At 37.3% G+C, this 21,087-nt stretch overlaps 1 protein-coding gene across 1 annotated transcript in view; it reads left to right on the top strand.

The window, feature by feature from the left end:
- Positions 1-1,956: 1,956 nt before the first annotated feature.
- Positions 1,957-21,087, top strand: part of LOC141904223 (DNA-directed RNA polymerase III subunit RPC4-like) — a 111,581-nt gene continuing 92,450 nt past the window's right edge. Inside the window, exons 1-3 of the mRNA XM_074792786.1 lie at positions 1,957-2,167; positions 18,017-18,247; positions 19,696-19,862. Coding sequence (XP_074648887.1) covers positions 18,030-18,247; positions 19,696-19,862 — 385 coding nt within the window. The 5' untranslated portion in view covers positions 1,957-2,167; positions 18,017-18,029. The remainder of the gene's footprint in view (positions 2,168-18,016; positions 18,248-19,695; positions 19,863-21,087) is intronic.

Raw genomic sequence — 21,087 nt, 5'->3', positions numbered from 1 at the left:
AATAATGCTGCATTATTGGCAAAATATCCACTTCCATTCTTTAAAGCCTTCAAAATGGGCTTTATCAGTCAGGAACACTTTCCAAAAACGGCTTATTCTGCCAATTTCGGCGTTTTCCGCCAATAACGGCAGAATCAGCCATTTATGGATTACTCAGTTTTAAACTGCTTCTGCCAATTTAGCCGAAATCGGCGTTTTCTGCCATTTTTGGCTTGTTCTTAAAAAACGCCATTTCCGCCGTTTTCAGCTGTTACAGTTTTTAAAACTACATCGCCAGGAACGGCGTTTTTAGCTTAGATAGTTTTACAGGTGCTATTTATAATGCTTAGTTCGATGGGAGTCCCTATTATGACATCATCGCTTTTCTGCTGGCATACATTTGTATATTTGCGCCGAAAAATTAATCTCATTGATCCGTTCCAGGCTTCAAGAAAGAATTAAATATAAATGTATGGGTTTCCGATGGCAAATGTATTTGAATTCTGTTCTTTCTGTATACCTGTATTCTATGAAATAAATATATACATACATGTATCCCAAATTGTTTCGAAAATGTTTGTTGTATTTTGAAATGAGTCTAGATACAGCTGTATCGATTTTGAGTTGTAACGTCATCGGCCACCAATTCATTCAATCATTATCCATCACAAGAATCCATCAATTAGCTTGGAGGCATCGAAGATGTTAATTACCTTCAATTAACCAACATCATATGCAGTCCAATATATCCCTCAACCATTCTATGCTTTATTAGGCAAGATAAGACCGTGGGCAAAACTTAAAACTAGATTTTTGATACACTAGTTTATACATCCATGATTGATTTGTCTTATGAGAATGATAATTATAATAATACTAATTTTATTTTTATTTTTAACATATAATATTTACACATCCGTTCACCTCAGCAAATTAATTATTTTATTCCGAAAAAAGTACCGCGTAGACACTAGGGGAAACGTCTAAGTGGGTGGGGGAATCCTCATATATAACAAGGGGACTGCCAATAATGGCTTAATAGTTTATGATTATAAAACTAACTACGCCAAAAACGGCGGAATACGCCAGAAATGGCGAATGTTTTTATGTGTACCCATGGCAACGTTTACTTGAAAACTTTATAATAGTTTTTAAAACTAGTTCCCAAATTTATTTTTAACAAAAATCATGATTAATAAACTTGTTTCATGCTGTAGTAGTTTTGAGAGTTTTCCCGGAGTTTTTGGGCTTCATATGACGTAATCATTTAGAAAAACGTAAATTTGACCACTTTACCTAGCTCAAAAATTTCCATCCTAGCGTCATATGAAAGCTTATCGTCTGCTCGAGATTATGACGTCATCGGCAACATGCGCTAATTGAACCGGAAGTGCGCAAAAAACTTTAAAGCAAAACTCGAAACTTAGTGAGCTGAAACTGGCTGATTAAGCCATAAACGACTGTGAAAGTTTCAAAACTGAGTGATCCATAAACGGCTGATTCTGCCGTAATTGGCGGAAAACGCCGAAATTGGCAGAATAAGCCGTTTTTGGAAAGTGTTCCTGACTGTTTATATATACTTACGACATCTATTGAAAAGCTCCATTGAATTCTGGCTTTCTGCGGACTTTTTAGAGAACAGTTTGAAATGTTCTGCTACACACTTAACCGATTGAATAACGCTGTTCATATAACAAGACTGCCCATAATTAGCAAGACCACGAGTGTATTTTGAAGGCCTCTTAGAAAATGCCCAAGCAGTAGAACCTAAGAACATCATATTGTATGTTGAAAACTGAAAAAAAAACTGTTAAATCGCTGAGTCGAAACTTGTCGAAAAAGTTATTCCAACTTGGCGCAAGTATCCGTGGCGCCTCCTACTATTGCCAACGTTTCAGTATAGGATGTTGTTTGCATTTTGATTCTTACTCTGGCATGCACTTCCGCCGATAATTCTTACTTGGCACGATATTCCCACTTGGCGCATAACGAATATACCTTGTAAACCTTTTAAGATCCAGATCTGTGTCACATATTTTATTATATTGAATTGAATTGGACAGGCGACCAGTCTATCTAAGTATCGGAACCGCTCAATAAATTAAATTTAAATCAATTGAAGTAATTCTCGATATGCCGCAAAATCATCAGAATTTAACATATAGAAGACATTTTCAAAGTCAATAAGGTAGTCATTTAAGTTTATTTGATACATTATTTTCGAATATGAACAAGCAACTGCTGCATGCATGGTACCTTTGAGTTAACCGCTGCTAATTAGGCCTGGAGGACGATAGTCTTGTATATTAGTAGTTAGTAGTGGTACACAGTCAGTACAGTCGAGTCGTACAGCACAGCCACAGGGTTCGTTAGTCAGTAACCTGTCTGTGGTTTAGTTTCACAATCGGATATTTTCACAAACCACAGTCAGGAATGGGAAGGTCATTTTTGTATGAAATCTTCGTCAGCCAATTTGACTGACGAGTAATTTGCCTGGCATTTCATTGTCTCTTAAGACTAAGATATCCGTCTATTTTTTGTTGTAATCGACGCACAACAGATTCGTAGTTTGTCTGATACCTATAACACCTCACCTGACGATCTTAATCCATGTGCAAATCGGCCGTAAAGTGAGGGTAAATTTCCGTCGGGTCAACAGCTGCCATTTTGAAAATTACTGGAGGTGCTGGCACCTGTGGACTAAGGCCAGGACAACAGCACAAACTAACGAAGCGAAACGACGAAATTGAAAAAAATTAAGAAATCAACACTTATTCACATTTTTCTTTTACCAGAATTTATTACTTCATTATTTATTATGGAAAACATGAAGATTTGAAATATAAGTTGGAAAACCATCAAAAATAAAAATTGTCGTTTCGTCTTAAAAGTTTTATATAAATCCTTGTAGGTCCCCTTGTCTTATCATGCCACATGTGCAATACAGAGAAATGGCGGCCAATGGCGAAATTGGTGGAGAAATTAATTAATTTCTCAAAATAATGTTGATTAACCACTCGAAACATACATAAAATTGGATTATTTCGAAAGGTACCAGTGTTAGTTTGTGAATTAAGCCATTAATTGTGGACTGAAGTGAATAGAAAGTATACTTTTGAAGTGTTACTTTTTTCAACCGTGTTTTGGTCCTTGTCATCCCTAACGTTGGTATAAGCCCATCCGATTATAAAAAGCTTACCACCAACGATTAGGTAACTAACTAAGGGTTCGTAACACTTTAAAACACTATCAACTTACCTCAAACTGACTGTTCTGTAATCATATTGAAGTTAACTATTGTTTGGGCAGTTTGCCTCATTTTATTACCGAGATGACGTAATTTACCGAGATGAACTGAGATGACATGAAATATAACATATTTATTTATCAGGTCGACTTGTAATGTCTATTTCAATTAGTCTGAATACCAGTCGTTGTTATGATTCCGTACAACGTCTGACGCTAAAGTATCATATAGAGGTTACCTCCTGTTAATTGCAATGCAACTGACTGTTCTGTAATCAAATGGAAGTTAACTATTGTTTGTGCATAAATTTGTAATCCTAAGTAGCTTTTGACGATCGTAGTAGCTCAAAACTTTTGACTAGTCCCTCAAAAAATAGCTGAAGTGAAGCATCATAACAAATATTGCGGCTTTTCGTGGTGCATGATTGGAGTGTAAATTATGGATTCGGACTTAAACTTGAAATGACATTGATGCCAAGCAGATAGGCCTATTATTCGTGTTTCAAATTCTAAAGGTTAAAATTGACCAAAATTTATGCGTTTTATCAACAAAAAATAACATTTAGGGTAATTTTAGAGAGACATAGGCCTATCGTATTTTCACATTTTATCAATTTAGTCCGTATTGGAAATCCCGATTGTGACAATCAATTCAAATCAAATCAATAAATTCTCCAGTTCGCGATTTAAATCATCAAAAATATTATTATAAAACACCTTTTCAAGGGTAACTAATTAATTTATTTGAGTACAAATGGTTAGATTTGACACTAGAATCAGTTGTTGCATTTAAATTAACAGGGGTTAACCTCTATATGATCCTTTAGCGTCAGACGTTGTAGAGAACCGGTCACAATGACTGGTATTCAGACTATTCGACTTGCATATGTATTTCTACGGGTATCCTGTAAATTTACCTGACATCCGGAAAATCCCGTAAATATACGTGACTACCATCTGACTCAGACTGGCCAATTATATTTAGCCTCTCAAACATTTATGTTACGTTGTTCGTGATTGGATTAGGTTTAAAAAGGCTAGAAACTATTTATTCTTTGTTTCTCAATATTGATGTGTTAGTGGCGATCGCTACAACTGTTTGAAGTGACTCGCACAATTATTTTGCCTTGCCTTCCTTCAGTAAATAGAGCCGTGGTATTTTATCATAGCACGTGGGAAGCTGAATCTTTTCTAGGTTAAAGTAAACTTGTATACAAACGATTTCACCATGTACTACAAGATTCCTGCATGGCATTTGGGAGTAATTTTTTTCAAAGATGATGCCCCGTGTACGCTAGATAGTCTCATTCAGAGCGTTGTAAATTATACTTACAGCAGGTATGTAAACTTATAAAAACATTCTTTTCAGTCAAGATATCACTGTTGAATATCTAAGAGCGAATTAAATCATCATCGTGACGATGTATAAAAAGATTATTGACTTTAAAAAAAATTCTTACAGCAAGCCCATCTCAGTTTCAAATTTTCTTGTTTTCAGTGAACGCCAACGAAATGTTTTTATCATTTCTTTGTCTTCCAGTAAGATGAGCTTCAAGGGTTGAGCTTCAAGGCTAAGTGTTCAGCGAATGACAGACACCAGGAGTGGGGCATAGGCCTAGATGAAGGAGCAAATCGCACATTAATATCGAAAGTTTTCAATATCAATCAAAGAAAGCCATTTCTGGAGTTTAGCTAACTACCCCTAATCCTAAGAGGGAGTTGCGTTTTCACAAAGGGTGTATCGAACATTTCAAATCGGCACGGCAAGATCTATTTCTGAACCAAAAGGAGACCGGAGTCGAGATGAACGTATAAATCAAAACTACGATAAAGATTCCTGCACCAGTACGCAATCAGATCCGGTGATTGTCATTCCAATGTTAGGAGAGTGTCCGGAGTTAGACATCACAAATTTGGCAGAAGAAACTAGATAAAATTGCTGTAGCATTAGGTTGATCCTTGAAGCCCTATCTTCAAAATGATGTGGTTAAGTTAGGAGAACTCAAAGATTTTCAAAAATTGAGTGAATTAGACAATAATAGTTACTTGAGAAACTGCAATGGTACTCTAGTTACATTTTTATGTGGTAGGCCTATTATGCCGCAACCATCGATGGAGGACACGAGAAAGCAGTATATATTGAGCAAAACTGTTGAATCGGTAACAAACCTGAGTTATCCTGTTTATGTGATGCCCCTTCATTTAAGAGAAAGCATACTTTCTTATTCATTTGGCGCTGGTTTTCTCTCCATGAAAGTACTTTCAGCCGGTTCTCATGCATCTTACGACACAGTAAAAAAATGGTTTCTGAACTTGGTCAGTTTCGGGATGAAATGAAAATTCAAGGAGACATAGTATGCGCATTTGATAATAACCAAGTGTTGCAGCGACGATGGAAAGTTATATTGGAAAATAAGATCTTCTGCAATGTGGTTCCAATTGTCACTTTTTTCAAATTATAGGGTAACTGACACTTTTTCAAGAATTTTCTACTATTGCAATAAAATGATTCATTATAGTATACTATTTAGATTGACAATTTGAAAGGTCAGAAAAAATTTCAATTTATAGTGATATTTGATGATTTTGATTTTCGCGCGCCTTGTTTTGTTTACATCGTTGCGGAAAAACACGTGTACTGCAGGCTATTTATAGAACCTACATCATTAAAGGGAGCAGCTCAATAATGGCGTCTATAGAAATGAATAGAAAATCGGACAATGGGAGCGATTCATCTGAATTTAATGCCACTTTGGCATCAAATTCAGATGAATCGCTTAGTGAATTTGAATGGCAGGAAACAAGTGACGAAGAGGAATTAATGATCGGGCCGTATTTATATGAACCGGAGGCAGAACCGATGTGAAACGGCAATGGACCCAGACCAGAGGTAGTGGGAGACGACGACGAAGGCCAAATAAACCGTTTGGAACTGGATAATCTGAATCAGTGGTATGTTTATATAACAATTAACTTAAAAATATGTATTTTAAGATTCATTAAGTCGTAGATTTCACTACAGGTTTTTGAGCATTGTTGGCGAAATAGGAGAATCTTATCATGTTCGTTTCAAAAGCTCAGTGCGATTCAATGTTGTTGTGCTGGCACAACACTGTGCTTTCGCTTCAATCTGTTTGAACCCTTGGGTCCTGCCGCTGATGTGGACCGAATTTAAACGGCAGTACGGACAGAAAAGTTTTGAAGGGCCAGCAAATGCGAAATTAAGACATATAGCGTACAGATCATTTGTTCGGTGGTGTTGGGGATATTTGGGCAAGGAGAATAGGAGAATTTTGCCTGCTTTTGTCGTTTCGTGCATCGGTGCACATTTCCCTGAGGACGGTTATGAGGAGGACCATGTATTTAAAGGATTTCGTAATGTGTCGATTAATGGACCTTAATGAATTAAAATGAAAGAATTCAACTTAAAAATTCAAACAACGTTCATATATTCTTCTTAACTTATGCTTTTCTTAAAGATATTTTTATAAAACAATGACATCGCTTAGATATGAAATATAAATTATTATTGCATATTTATAATCTATCAAACTTTTTGCTATCAATCCATTGAGTTCTAATTTAAACAGCTGATCACAATTAATTGTTCAAGTAAGGAGCAGTTGTTGTTAATGTAGATAAAGTAGATCAATGATTTTATTTTCAGTTTCCCATCAATTTTCTACAGATCATTTATTGAGTGAACTGGTGTCTACAACTTTCACTTAAGACATGTTAGCTTAGTTTCACCATTAATCTTTCCATGCAAATGTAGATATTATGTCTTCATTACCTGAAAAAGACATGAAAAATAATTTAGGTTGAATTATAAATCGAATAAAAGATATACATGTTGTATCATGATTCCGGATGTTGAAAAACATACTCGGTATCTTTGAACTGCCACATTTCAAATATATTTCTTCGTACATTATTCCTCAAATTAAATCATCCGTTTGGGTCATCATTTTTTCAGCAAGTCTGAAAAGAATGTATTTTTGTTAAGAAAATCAATATGATTGTCATGTTTTCATGTGCATGTATTACAAGATTATTTGAAATTATACCTTTAATACCTTCAATACAAATGTCAAGAGACCATCCAATCATCTCTTAGTGTTTTTGAATCTTGTCCTGTGCATTGCGATGCCTTCTTCTTAGGTGATTCTTTGTTTGTTTGATGTGAGAGTCGGTGGTACTATGATTATTTTCCTTGGCCTATCTGCTTCTACGTCCTCGAGTATCTTGTTCCAGCAAATGTCGCCATATTCTGAAATAAAAAGCACTGTTGGCCAACAATGTGTTTGGTAAAATGAATTATTTACATAAGTTCAGTTAATCAGTGTTCTCCATTGTAAAAAAATTCATAGGGGCGGTACATACGAGCGCGAGCACTTATCGGGAACGGGGTCCCGGGGGCTCTCCCCCAGGAAAATTTTCTATTTGTAGGTGCTCAGATGCGTTTTCCCAGCATTTGGGGTCATAATCAAATAGTTTAAATTCGGTAATTTTAATAGCCTTTGGCTAGAAAGCGATCATCGGCAGTTTGCTTGAAGCACTTTTCTGAAGGAGATTGGTAGTCCTACTTGCATAAAATAGTACGATGTTCTTCCATTCATATAACTAGATTTGTCAATAAAGCTCAGCAAGCCTTTATTTATTTCCATTTGGTAACCTAATGTTTGAAAAAAAATTTGGTAATCATAATAAAAGTTTTTCTACGGGCATTGAGACTTGAAAAATTGAGGCCACTGTTTCATTAAAAATCAGCAAATCTTTTTTTATTTTTAACATGCCGGGAAATCCCAGGATATTTATAGGCCTGACCTGAGCGGCGCCGCGTGTGAGCCGTTTCTACAATTATTGACGTATGTAATAAGTTTTTATGGCATGAAGCGTTTGTCTGGCTCATTATTTATACAATTATTGACATACTGATAATGTTTAATGCTATATGATCGTTTATCTATGGTGATATAAGACCAAAGATCATCACTGATGGATTTTCAAACTATGTCGGCTACAGAGGCGGCTAATCTTTTCATAGGGGCGGACGATCTTTACAGGGGCGGACATGAAAATTTAAGGGGCGGGCTGCCCCTTAAAAACCCCTAATGGAGAACACTGGTTAATGACTTGAATGTTCACCATAAGTGGCATCAGCCAGTAGTTTCCGTAATGTGTGGGTGTCCTTGTATTTTGTATAGAGAATGCTATATTTTTTTGTCCAATCAATCTAACATCAGTTGATTGTCTAGGCAGAACCCCCACAGGTCCTTTGCCCCCCGAATCAGTGCATCTGACCTGGGATTCCCCATTTTGTTCACTTGTGACACGGCGGTTATGTTGTCCATACAAAAATTGACATGTTTGTGACATGTTTGCCCTTCGTGAATGACCTGAGAGCCAGTTCCGCCGCCTTTAATTCGAGCACATTGATTGCCTGGATTGTTCCTCGATCGTCCAAGGGCCTCCTGTCCTCACTCCCTTGCTCACCGCTCCCCAACCAAAGTGGGATGCATCCGTCGTTATTTTTAAGTCCAGGGCTAAGTGGTCTATCCACCAGTTCAGCTCTGTCCGACACTGCGGAGTTAAGGATACCATCGATTCGAAAGAGAGGGTCACCTTCAGTGACTGCCCTTGCAATAATTGAAGGTGCCTCACTGTAACGGCGCCGGAAACACCGCCCGACGACTGGTGGAGAGAAGGATTCCTATCACTCGACAGAGATCCCTTATCGTCACCGATTCTGAAACTAGGAGAGCTTTGCAGCTGCTCCTTATGGCCATCACCTTTCCCGCCGGGATTGCCAGACTCATATCCAATGAGTTTATCAGAAAACCCAGAAAGACCATGGTCTGGGACGGGTCGAGAATCGACTTCCCCCAATTGATCGTGAACCCTAGTTTTTGCAACAACCACAGGACTGTGTCCCTGTCCTTGATCAACTGTTTCGGGTCCGAATTTAGAATGAGGATGTCGTCGAGATATATTATTAATCTCACCCCTAGCCGTTGTAAGAACCCTGCAATCGGTTTCAATAGTTTGGCGAAGGCACGAGGTCCTGAGCTTAGCCCGAATGGGAGGCACGTAAATTCCCATAGCTTTCCCTTCCAAAGGAACCTTAGGAATTTCCCGTGATCTCTGGCGATAGGCATAGAAAAATACGCATCTTTAAAATCGATCTTCATCATGAAGTCCCCCTGTTTCAGTAGACTCTGAAGACAATGAATGCCTTCCATTTTGAAGTGACGATACCTTATATATCTGTTGAGGGGCTTCATGTTGAAGATTGGGCGAAAGCCACCATCATTCTTTGGTCTCAGAAACAGATGACTCAAGAATTGTCCCTGGGGTAGGCTTCACTTCCACCACTGCCTCTTTCCAGATCATGGCTTCAATTTCCTTTTCCAGAGTCGCATTTTCGGTTTCCGAGAAAATCGGGGCTGTAGGGGCCCTCCATTGAGTTTGGGTTTCCAACAAGTCCAAAGGGTACCCCTTTACCGTCCGGGTCCCTGGTAAGCTTTGTCCAGTTCTCCAGGCAATGTTGGATCCGTCCTGCTTGTAGTAAGTTTGACAGGTCTGGTGAAACCAGAACCAAGTTCCTTGCGTCTGTCCAAATGTTTGTACTTATTTCCTGTAAGCTTAATAGAGAAATTGGAGGATTTACCTCTAGGCCTTGCCTTAAAATTCTGTCCACCTCTTCCTCTCCTCGGGAAATTGGTCTGGCCTCTAGGGAGCGTTTGCTTGTTTCGCTGGTCCCCTGAATTGACACGCCCTCCTCCTTGGCCACAGGAAGATGGCTCTCCATGAAACCGCTGTTTCGTGACCGATCCCAGCCTCTTCAAGTCTCTCATGGATTTCTTTAGTTTGCCGGATTTGGCTAACTTCTCGATGAATTTCGATCCGAAAAGGAATTTCTTCTCCCTATTCAGGAGTTTTCGATACTTCCTCAGAAGGGATTCCGCCTTCTTCTGGTTTCTCGTCACTTTGGATAATATATTCTTTGGACGGATAAATGTAGTTGTAACATGAGCCTGACCCATCATGATCATGGTCTGCTCTAGGAGGGTCGTTAGTAACGAGATATCCAGTTCTCCTTCCTGGTTCTGCCTGACATCGGTTAAGAGGCTCATCAGCTAAGAGGCTCAAGGCCCTCGACAGCGGTCCCATGCTGGAGATGATTCTCTTTGCGATCCTCTTCAGACCTTTGTCGACAGGGTTGACGAACTTCTTAGCGCTGTCCAGGATCTCAGTGATGTCTTCGTCCGCCTCTTTTACTCTCAGGGCCTAATGCTTTGGTACAGGGTTCTCCTGCAAGATCTTTTCCTTTATTATTTTTTCACTTACAAAATCCTGGAAGGGAGCCTCCACAAATGAGGCCAGTTCTCTCAGAACAGCTGAGGCTTCATCTTCCTCCAAGGAAAAAGATTTGTAAGCTGAACCTTCCGCGATATCTGATGGCGACAAATTGACCGATTTCTGCCTCTTTGAAGAGCCCTTTCTCTGGGCCTTCTTCTGCTTCTTTGAAGAGCTGAGGTCCAAATCCAAGCTGTCAAAGTCTGAAGGAGACTAGGGAGAAGAAGGACACATAGTCCTCCGACCCAGAATCAGACAAATCGAACTCTGGTTTGATACAGGGTTCCGCATACACTTCCCTGCCTTCATCTTCACCAGGTTTTGCATAATCTTCAACCAAATGTTGTTGAAGATTATGCAAAACCTGGCTCTCAGTCTCAGCAATGACTCGCCGTCTCTCCCTCTTCTCAAACACTTTTCATCCAGGCTTTTGTGGTGGCGGGAAGAAATCCTCTGGTTGAGATGTAGATTCAGTGGTTTCTATCACAGTGTGAATCGATGGCATGGCTCTTTGTATCAGCTACAATCTATTTCAAGCAAAAGGCAACCGTTAATTCACAAGACTTGTGAAATATTCATTTTGTAATTGTTGTTAGTGAAGTAAGGCACTCACAATAATGACAATAAAAGTCTATTCTACAGTGCGCTGTGGTCTAGTAGTAGTTCAATGAAAAGATTTTTCTATTGTCAGACAATGTAAGCTGACCTAGAAGGCATGGTTTTACAATCACGCTTAGTAAACAAAAGTTAAACGGCATTTTGACATAAAAAATTATGAATTGGATACCGCGCGTGGGAATAATAAATTGTTTTGATTTGAATTTGACTTGAAAAATGCGACCCTTTTAACAGTGATTTTCAAGCCCTTACAACAATAATTCTCAAACCATGTGTCTAATAAATGTTAAGATGACTGAATGGAACTTACCTCTTTGCAAATTGTGCATCATACTGCATTTTATTAACGGAATCATCGTTGGTAAAATGCCGGTAACACAGGACACTGTTCGACGTTGGGCCGCTCCAATTCAATCGCTTTAAACCTACAAAAGAAGCCCATTTTCCTCGAAAAACAGGATTCTTCGGAAAAAGAAATATTCCGACACCCGAATAATCGCACCCAAAGCAAACACAACGATTTGACATTTAGAAAAAGCAGTGAAAACACGCCGAGTAGTATAAACGCAACGTTATCTCATAGAAGAGAATTTTCAGTGCTGCCTTTATTGACGTCACAGCGCCGGAGATCGACGGAAATTGCCAATGATTATATGCCAATATGGTTATGCGATGTATACAACGAAATGAGGTCAAAAATTGTCTTACAAAATCATGATTTTTGCGGAAACTACACATCTTTAAACAGAACTATTTCAAAATCTTCTTTAGTTCATTTGAACTTATCGAATTTTGAAATAAAATAAAAAGTGTCAGTTACCCTTTAACAATGCCGGTAAAGTTCAGTACACCGCTGCAGCAAAACATGGATTCTGGATGTTGAAACCATTGGACATGGAATCTTGAGAATCTTTTTCTATATGAACAGTGGACAGATATTTTATTAAATGTTGCAAGCGAACAAAGTTATCTCGAATCTGGGGAGTTTAAAGATTCAATTGACAAGTTGTTTGAATCTAAGATGAAGGACGAGTAATACAAAACATGCTATTCTTGTCAGAAAGAGAACATAGATATTAAAATGATCGTTTGTCCAAACTGTCATAAAAACCTAAAAAGGTCGAAATTGGAGCATTTTGGAATAGAGGAAACAACATTTACTGAATCAAAATTGGAACAGAAACAGAAATCAATGAAACTTGCCAGGCTCTCAGCCAAAAGGAAAGCGGATGGAAGTTACATAATTGAAAAATCTCAAAAGGAAAGTTCCCATGAATCGAACATGCATGTTCATGTCAATGAAACCAGTGTTTCTGAACCGGTATTTGTTAACCCGTGTAGTTACGAGGCAATTCGAAAAGTCTTAAAGGAAATTAGTCAAAGGCAAAGATCGCAAAATACTCCCGAGTTTGACCAAATTGATACCCGAGAATGGATAACTATTTACTGCGATGGTTCGCCATATAACCTTGCATTGCGTTTGATAATGAGCACATACTCATGCATACTATGTAATGAGGATGAATTTGCTGGAATTGAAAAAATTAGAAATCACTTATCGGAGTACCACGGACTAACCGATTCGAATTATTTCCGTGTACAGTACGAATGGGTAAATCTTTTACCGGGTCCCGGACATATTGAAATGAACATGGTGAAAGGACTATTCGATACATGGGATATCTTTTGTTAAGGAACTGGTTATGGACATGAATTTTAAAAGTGAGAAAGCACTCATGTGTGCTCGTAAATGCAGTGATCACCACAAGAGCTGGTCACTTCTTTTGAAAGCCTATAATGCACTGGTTAGAGAGTTAGCTGTACCTTTTGGAGAGCCAAATACTTTGACTCCTACATGAACTGTGAGGATACACGGAGATCAGCGAGATCCACAGTCCCATTTCTCAAAGCTCCCATTTTCATTTTTTGCGAGGAAAGAGAAGAATATGAAAAAATTTACAAACAAAACGACAGAACAACTCAAGACAATTATAAAAGAAAAACTAGAAGCCATTTTTGACAATGATGTTAAAGAAGCCCTTAACGAATATTACCGAAAAGAGTTTGATAAAAAGGCACCTAAATCACTATATATAAGTTTTTGTGAGGAAGTCTATGAATACTTGGACACAGAACAAAGTGAAATTCGAGGTTTCACATTGGACAACGATGTTGATGGTACAAACTGATACGAACTAATAAATGCACCCTGTAAAAGTAAAAAAATTTATCATTAATTACTTAGTTCTGAATTACGTAGAATATACATTTATTTCCGTAAAATATCAAATGATGATAAGTTTTCTCAATATCAATCTTTTCACTTCATTCTATTTTACGTTACATATATTTGCAATGGTCGCAAAAATAATCTTTAACGGCCACGTTTTCTGGTGAAAAGTTGAAACATGGGTAATGTACCCAAATATCACAACCATCTCCATAGCATCAAATCCATTGCTCATTCTCTTCTTCAATGTATGAGCCGCAGCAAATTAAACATCTGTAACTCGTGATGGCCAGTTGTTTGGGTTTCTGTTTTGCTGGCTTGATAATTTTCTCCCATGATATCTAGTTTTCTCTTTGAACATATTTTGCCTTTGCCTTTGGTACTGATGCTTTTCCCCTTGAATGTCGAGACAGATGGTACGGGATCAGAAACAGTATTATTTGAAATCGATGATAGGGAACAGCTTGAGAAATTTATATCACCGGGTGAATTCTTTGATGGAGTTGAGTATACTATTTTGGAAGGAATACATATGATTGAAGTATCTTGAGTTTGCTCTACATTTTCTTCGGTTTTCCTCAGCACCCATGTTTTGCCTGACATCTCCCGCTTTTCTATAGTGTCACAACCCTTGTCTACTCGCTTTCTCGACGATTTAGCCACCAGGTTGACTTTCTCATCTTTTATTAGGTCTGCCCACCACTTTTCGTTGTTCGTGTACACAGTCAAACTCGACGCATCTTCAAACAAGAAGAAAATATTTCCGCCAACCATGGTATGCAGCTCGTGGAGCCCTTTCATCGATCACATTTTGTGCTTGAGCGTATTTTACTATTTTCTATAAATTCTACATTAACAGGGCCTGAATGCCTCTTTCCTTTTCCTGGTACTGCGCTTTAAAATAAAAAGATAATGCTAATTATCATCTCAAGAAATATTAGAAAATAAATTATATGCTTTTATAATTATATTTTCATCAGCCTTATATTAATAATTTGCACATTTTGAATATAATTGAAATTAATAAATTAGTACCTTTTCCTTAAGAACCATTTCCCATAAACATAGATTGTGAAAGCTGAAACGAACTTTTTAACTGTATGTATAACTAACTACATGCTGTTAGTATGAACAGTTAAATGAAATGCAAAAATAACACTGAAATTTTTAAAAAATGAATAATTGATGATCTTTTGATTGAGATTGTTTTGTTTTAATTACCGTTTTTTTTTTAAATTAATTTTTATCTTCTAATCTACTAGCGGGCCCTAAATATTCTTAAAAAACACCCAAAATGATACATTGGCATTACTAGTTGTTTTAGCTAGAAATAGCCCGCATATATTTGAATCCGTCTTGGTGATGCCACCACATGGCTAGTCAACACTGATTCATTCAAGATCAATTCTTAGACGGTGTTTTATTTAATGAAACTGCGCTTAATGAAATAAGGCAGTTTCTACAGATTGATAAGAGAATATTCTACCTGAAATGACGAATTATAGAATAAAAAATTATCGATATTATGCACAAGTAAACTTTGTGGCAGAAAGCAGCATTAATCTACAGGAAGTCACCTATATTTACGTGAGTCACGTTAATTTACAGGATACCTGTAGAAATACATATGCGAGTCGACCTGTTTATTCCTTATGGATTTTAACACTTGAAATCATATTATATCAGTAATAAATGCCTGCTAGAGTCATATTTCACGTATTTTGTTGGATATTTTTCTAGAAAAAAAAATTTAACTCTTCCAAGATGAGATCGTCGATCAATCAAATTCAATGAAATTTTATTGCCTACCAAGATGCTGATTTGAAGTCAAAATTTTTTTTCACAAAATATCTGGAAAAATATGTAAAATATGACTAGAAGGTATTTATTTCTGATATAACACTATTTCAAGTGTAAAAATTGATAAGGAATAAATAAATATAATTGATTTTTATTCAATTTGATATAATTTGAAGTAGAAGTATTCCCAAAAAGGTGGTCAAACATTTTGTTGTGAGTATACTAAGTTGCAATGCTTATATCAAGTTTGTGGAAACAGTCACTCGTAATATAAAAGATGGATTTACCCTATGATTTCAATCAAAATTAACGCTTCCCAGTACAAAATTAAATCCAGCAAGGCAGAAGCGTGTTATCGCTGCATTGCATCTATATTTCTATATTATATTGGTACCTATGTACATTTTGTTACAACCATCAATTGCAAAGTTGTAGCTCATGACATGCTCTATGATTCTGGTGAGTTTCAAGGTCATTTGGGTTTTGCATATGATCACCAGGGGGCGGTGAATAGTTGAATTACTTAGAATTTCCATATTATATCGGTACCTAGGCTTTTTTGTTACCACAATCAATTGCAAAATTATAGCCCATGACATGTTTTATCATTGTGGTGAGTTTCAAGTTTATTGGGTTCAGTGTATGTTCAATACATAAATGTTGGATAATAATGTGTATTCAATTATAAAATTGTCAGGTTGTTGAGCATTTCAAACTAAAACCTAAATTAGGCATGGTGTCCATGGACCCAAGTCAAACTCGAACAGGTGGCACTTCACCTTTTGTTACCAGTATTGCTGAATTTGCCCAGTAGGCCTAATGCATGGAATGCAGTAATCTAGTATGAATTTAGAAATATATATCATGAACACATTATTGGATGTACATATGCACTACGTGTCATTTAGCGTCCTTGATGTGGAAATTGATAGGTTTGTAGGTGTGTAATTCTGTAACAAATTTTTCCGAGAAAGGTCGAAATATTTCCCTAGTTAACGTGATAAAACTACGCAATAAATCGCGAGAGACGAATGAAATATAAGTCCCACAATCACAACTTCAAAAGCAATTTTTATCTCATTTGATGTTGTTTCATTGTTTACGAATATCCCTTTAGAGGCTACTTATGATTTCATTCAACGCAAACTTCCGGGCCTCCACCTCGATTTTCCCATTTCTGTTGAATGTCTCATTGATTTACTTGAACTGTGTTCCAAAAGTATGTATTTTCATTTTAAAGGGAATTTCTTTCAACAGATTTTTGGATTTGCTATGGGGTATCCCCTCTCTCCTAACTTAGCTAACTTATTTTTGGAACATGTTGAAACTGAAATTTTGCCTTTATATATAGATATCCCTCCCAAGCTTAGTTTCGTTATGTTGACAATGTTCTTTGCTTGGTTTCTGATAATTTTAACCTTCCCTTATTTTCAGAGTTCTTAAATTCACGTTACCCTAGCCTTAAGTTCACATTTGAATGGGAATCCAATAATGTGATTCCTTTCCTGGATGTTCTTATACACAATTGTTTCAATCTTCTCCATTTTTCAGTTTATCGCCTCGGAAACCCACCCACTAATTCATATTTGCATTTCTTTTCCTTCACCAGTTTTAATATCAAGTTGTCTGTAGCCCCAGGATTGTTTCTTCGGGCTCTGTGACTTCTTCGGAATTTGTGACCCTGAATTTACTGAAATTTTATATGTACCGGTATGCAATTGTCTTAACGAATTGGCTTATCCAGATTATGTCTTAGACCTTGCGCTTCGTAAAGCTAAAGATCCCTTAAACCTAATTTTATCCGTGTTGACTAACTCTGTTCAACGTAAGTCTCGCATTGTTGTCCCTTATGTCCCATGTTTACACAAATTGAAACCCACTCTCAAAGCGCTTAACACTGATATCATATTCAAGTATAATAACAAAATCTCTAGTCATTTATCCAAAAATAATACTCTGTCCACATACTCATGCCGGTGTTTATAAAATCCCTTGCCTAGATTGTGATAAATTTTATATAGGTGAAACTGGTCGCTCCCTCAGCATTCGTATTAAAGAGCATAAGAAAGATATGATTAATCAAAAGCCCCAAAGTGCTGTAGCTACCCATGGTTGGAGTACTAACGGTCATCAATTTGATTTTGATAATTCTCGTATAATTTTTCCGTCTCACAGTATTACCCGACGCCACATAGTTTCGTCGCCTTTAATAAATTCCCATTCAAATTCCTGTGTCAATGCCTTGGTTTCTCCCCCCATGATAAATTTTTGTCCCTATACATTTCCTCTCTGGTCAATATCACCTAGTTTCATGTGCAATAGTGTGTGCCATTCTTTCTTGTATATGATGTGAAATGTCATAATTTTAGTCACTCTTGAAAAAGGTTTTTAGGATAAAACTGAAAATTTGAGGTTTTAAATAATTTTTATAGTTTTGATGTTTTAAAATCGCTTTCGAAAGTTGTGATTGCGGGACTTATATTTCATTTCCCTAGTTGCTTTTGGCGCAATCCAAATTCTCTTTTTTGGAATTTATGTCATCCTTATGATTTCAGAAACCAATATGTGATTTCACATTCGAAACAGCTACTTAATTAAGCTGTTCTTCCACTTGCTTGTAATCAAATATTGGAAATAGATATATAGGATTGTATCATATTGTATTGCATCTATGATGATTTCTTGCTGTAAAACTGACTATGGCCTATTGCTGCAGTGTGTTCAGAGGTCTTTCGGCCATGTCACCCATTAGTTATTATTCCGTGATTTTAACAATCTTTACAGCTTTACTAAAACTATGTCTGACAAAAGCAAACAAGAGCCAATGCCTGAAATCTTGCCCGCTGCTGGAAGTACTTCAACTTTACCACGAGGATTGTTGGGACGGTCTGGAACGCCAAGTGGAAAATCTGCAAGACTACCTTCCTTACGTGGATCACGAGATCTGACTCTTGGTGGTGTGCCAAAGAAAACATTCATACCAAACATTCCAGTGAGACGAGAAAGAAAATTAGAGTGAGTATGATCATTTTCTTAGAGCATATGCATTTGGGGCCATATATGAAGCCCGTTCGCCTGCTGGGGAGGGTGGATTTGAAAATCCATACAAAATGTACAGTGGGAGCTAAGCGGAGGGGTAAACTCAAAGCGTACATACTTTTCTAAGGGTTTATGTTTACAGTACATACTTTGTGGACAAAACAATTTGATTTTGACAAATAGGTGCTATATCTGTTATGATTTCCTGGAAATTCCTCACCCTTGGTCTTTCACTTCGATGATCACTGTACATGGTCGTCGGAGCTCTGATCAATGCTGGTGAATTTTCGTTAAACCTTAGATCCTGACAAATTCAGTTTTATAAGGGGGGTCTTCGTTAAAGTATGTATGAATGAGGGGTTAATATTTGGTTTATACAGTCAACTCATCTTTATCTATGTTTTTCCCGTTTTTTTCCTGTTCAAATCCTTGATAAATTGTTCAGTTAATCCGTATGAAATTATCCATATTTTAACTTAATCTGCTCAAACATTTTGGTCCATTCCTGCATTATCAATGGGTTCCTTGGCATTGAATCTACCAATTAAATCGATGCAAATGATACAGTGATACAATGATACAGTGACGAAATTAATGACTTTAGTGTAATAAGCCGCGTTCACACTAGATTCGGTGCTTACGTAGTATCGTACTTCGCTGGTGCCGAATTCACCAAAATATGGCGCTTATAAAGCCATTTACGTTCACACTACGAGTCGCGATTTGAATAATTTCCTAGTGTGAACGCATGTATGTATGTATGTATGTATGTACGTACGTACGTACGTACGCACGCACGCACGCACGTACGTATGTATATTGATAGGGTTGGAAGAATAAGCCTATACCAATGTTTATGATGTCAACTTGTTAACCAATTGAAATTATTTTTTAATGCATGCAAATGATGATATCGAGATTTATTGGTAATGCACTTTAACCCTTTCAGTGCTGACTAATCAATAACCTATAGTGCTGGAGATAATTTGAAAATTTTGAAAAATTCCACCCTAGTGTGTTGAATAACGGGCGTACCACTATAATGCGTCTACACCGCAGAGCGGTGTATCGTTAGTTACTAATATTTCACTATGTTTGACAGATGCTACCATCGTTCAATAGAGATAATAACTAATTACTAATCGCGCAGTGCGGTGTACAAGCAAAATCCATCACCAATTCATACACCGCACTGCGGTGTAGACGCACTGAAAGGGTTAAAGAAACCTAACCTATGCTTTCAGAATGCTATAATGCTCACCATGTTTATTACTGATTAGTAGTCGATTGTGAGAAGGGATACATTTTTTTCTTCTAAACAAGAATAAATAAATGATAATCACGGCGAATACAAAATTGTTTTCTATGTCAGAATACCCTAATGATATTGATAATATCAATATGTTTCCTAACTTCTCTTTCAGTACCAAACAAGAAGATAAACAAAAAACACAATCTACTAGTGGTGGACGTCCAAGAGATGGGACCAGAGAACGAGGTGGCAGAGGTCGGGGACGAGGACGTGGAGAAGTTATCCAATCTCATTCAATATTCGAGCAAGGTCCAGCTGATGGACGAAGACCTAAAGCTAGTAAGTGTTTACGATCTTGGCAATATTTATGGTTTACCTTTGTTAGCAATAGTGGAGTTGGCATCTTTCAATTTGAGATTTTCAATTTCTTTTTTTAAATCTTCATTTTGATTTCTGCGTTCTCAGGCATACAGATGACATTCGTATTATTCTAGTGTTTTTTCCACTAGTTGATAGTGCGCGTCAAGTTTTCTATCCATGACATCCATGACATAGTTAGAGTTTAAATTTTTCATAGCTTTCATTTGTAACCATAGTCTTTTGCATAATCAAAAGAGTTTCTAGAATAGTTGACGCATCCGATATGTTAACTGAGGTATTTTTTGGCGGTTTATCAGTGATAGTTTTTGGATCGATTACAGCATTTGGCGAGATTTTTGGCTGTTCATCAGGGGATGATAGAGGGGCCTCTTTACGGTATTTGAGGCCTGTTTGGGCCTAACTGATTTATTATCATCTACGGGATAATTTTTCATGATATGCCTTTGCCTTCATGCATGGGTGTGCTAATCGATAGGCTGTTTCACATGCCCACACATATTATCGTACAGTGATAGAGCACATGCCTTATGTAAAATGCTACTCGCTAGCGCTGTCCTGTAGGTCTAAGGTCAAGGTCGCAGGAAGCCATTTTGTGAATTTCATTTCCTCTAACTCATTAACAGTTAAAGATAACTTGATGAAATTCTATGGATGGGTTATCCTAGATTCCATGGGTAACTAATTAGATTTCAGGACTTGTTGGTCAAAGGTCAAGGTTACTAGTAGCTGTTATGTATTTTTAATTGCTGGGCTCTATCTCAATTTGTAATAATTTTGTGAGATTTTTTGGATGAGTTATCAAGAGACCATCAGTAACTAATAACATTTCGGGTCCTGTAGGTGAAAGGTCATGGTCACCAGGAGCTGTTTTGTATTTTTTAGTTCTTGGCTCCTAAGATAATTTTGTGAAATTTTATGGATGGGTTACCCAAGATATTGTATGTGACTGATTAGATTTCGAGTCCATTTTGTATTTTTCATTACCTGCCTTCATGAATTGGTCAACACACACTCGGGGTGTATTTTACACTCAGACGTTTCATCTGATGTGGGGGCATCAGTGGTCTTTAGTCATTCTAGCCTTTTCTTGCTCATATCTCTCTCACAAAAATCTATGTTAAAAAATATTGCGAGCCGATCCACGAACAAAAGTGTCAACTTACTCCGCGAGGCAGTGCCACCG

The sequence above is a fragment of the Tubulanus polymorphus genome, chromosome 4 (genome assembly GCF_964204645.1).
Source record: "Tubulanus polymorphus chromosome 4, tnTubPoly1.2, whole genome shotgun sequence".
Lineage (NCBI taxonomy): Eukaryota > Metazoa > Nemertea > Palaeonemertea > Tubulaniformes > Tubulanidae > Tubulanus > Tubulanus polymorphus.
The sequence above is the reverse complement of the archived record's forward strand: the minus strand, read 5'-3'. Positions and strand labels throughout refer to the sequence as shown.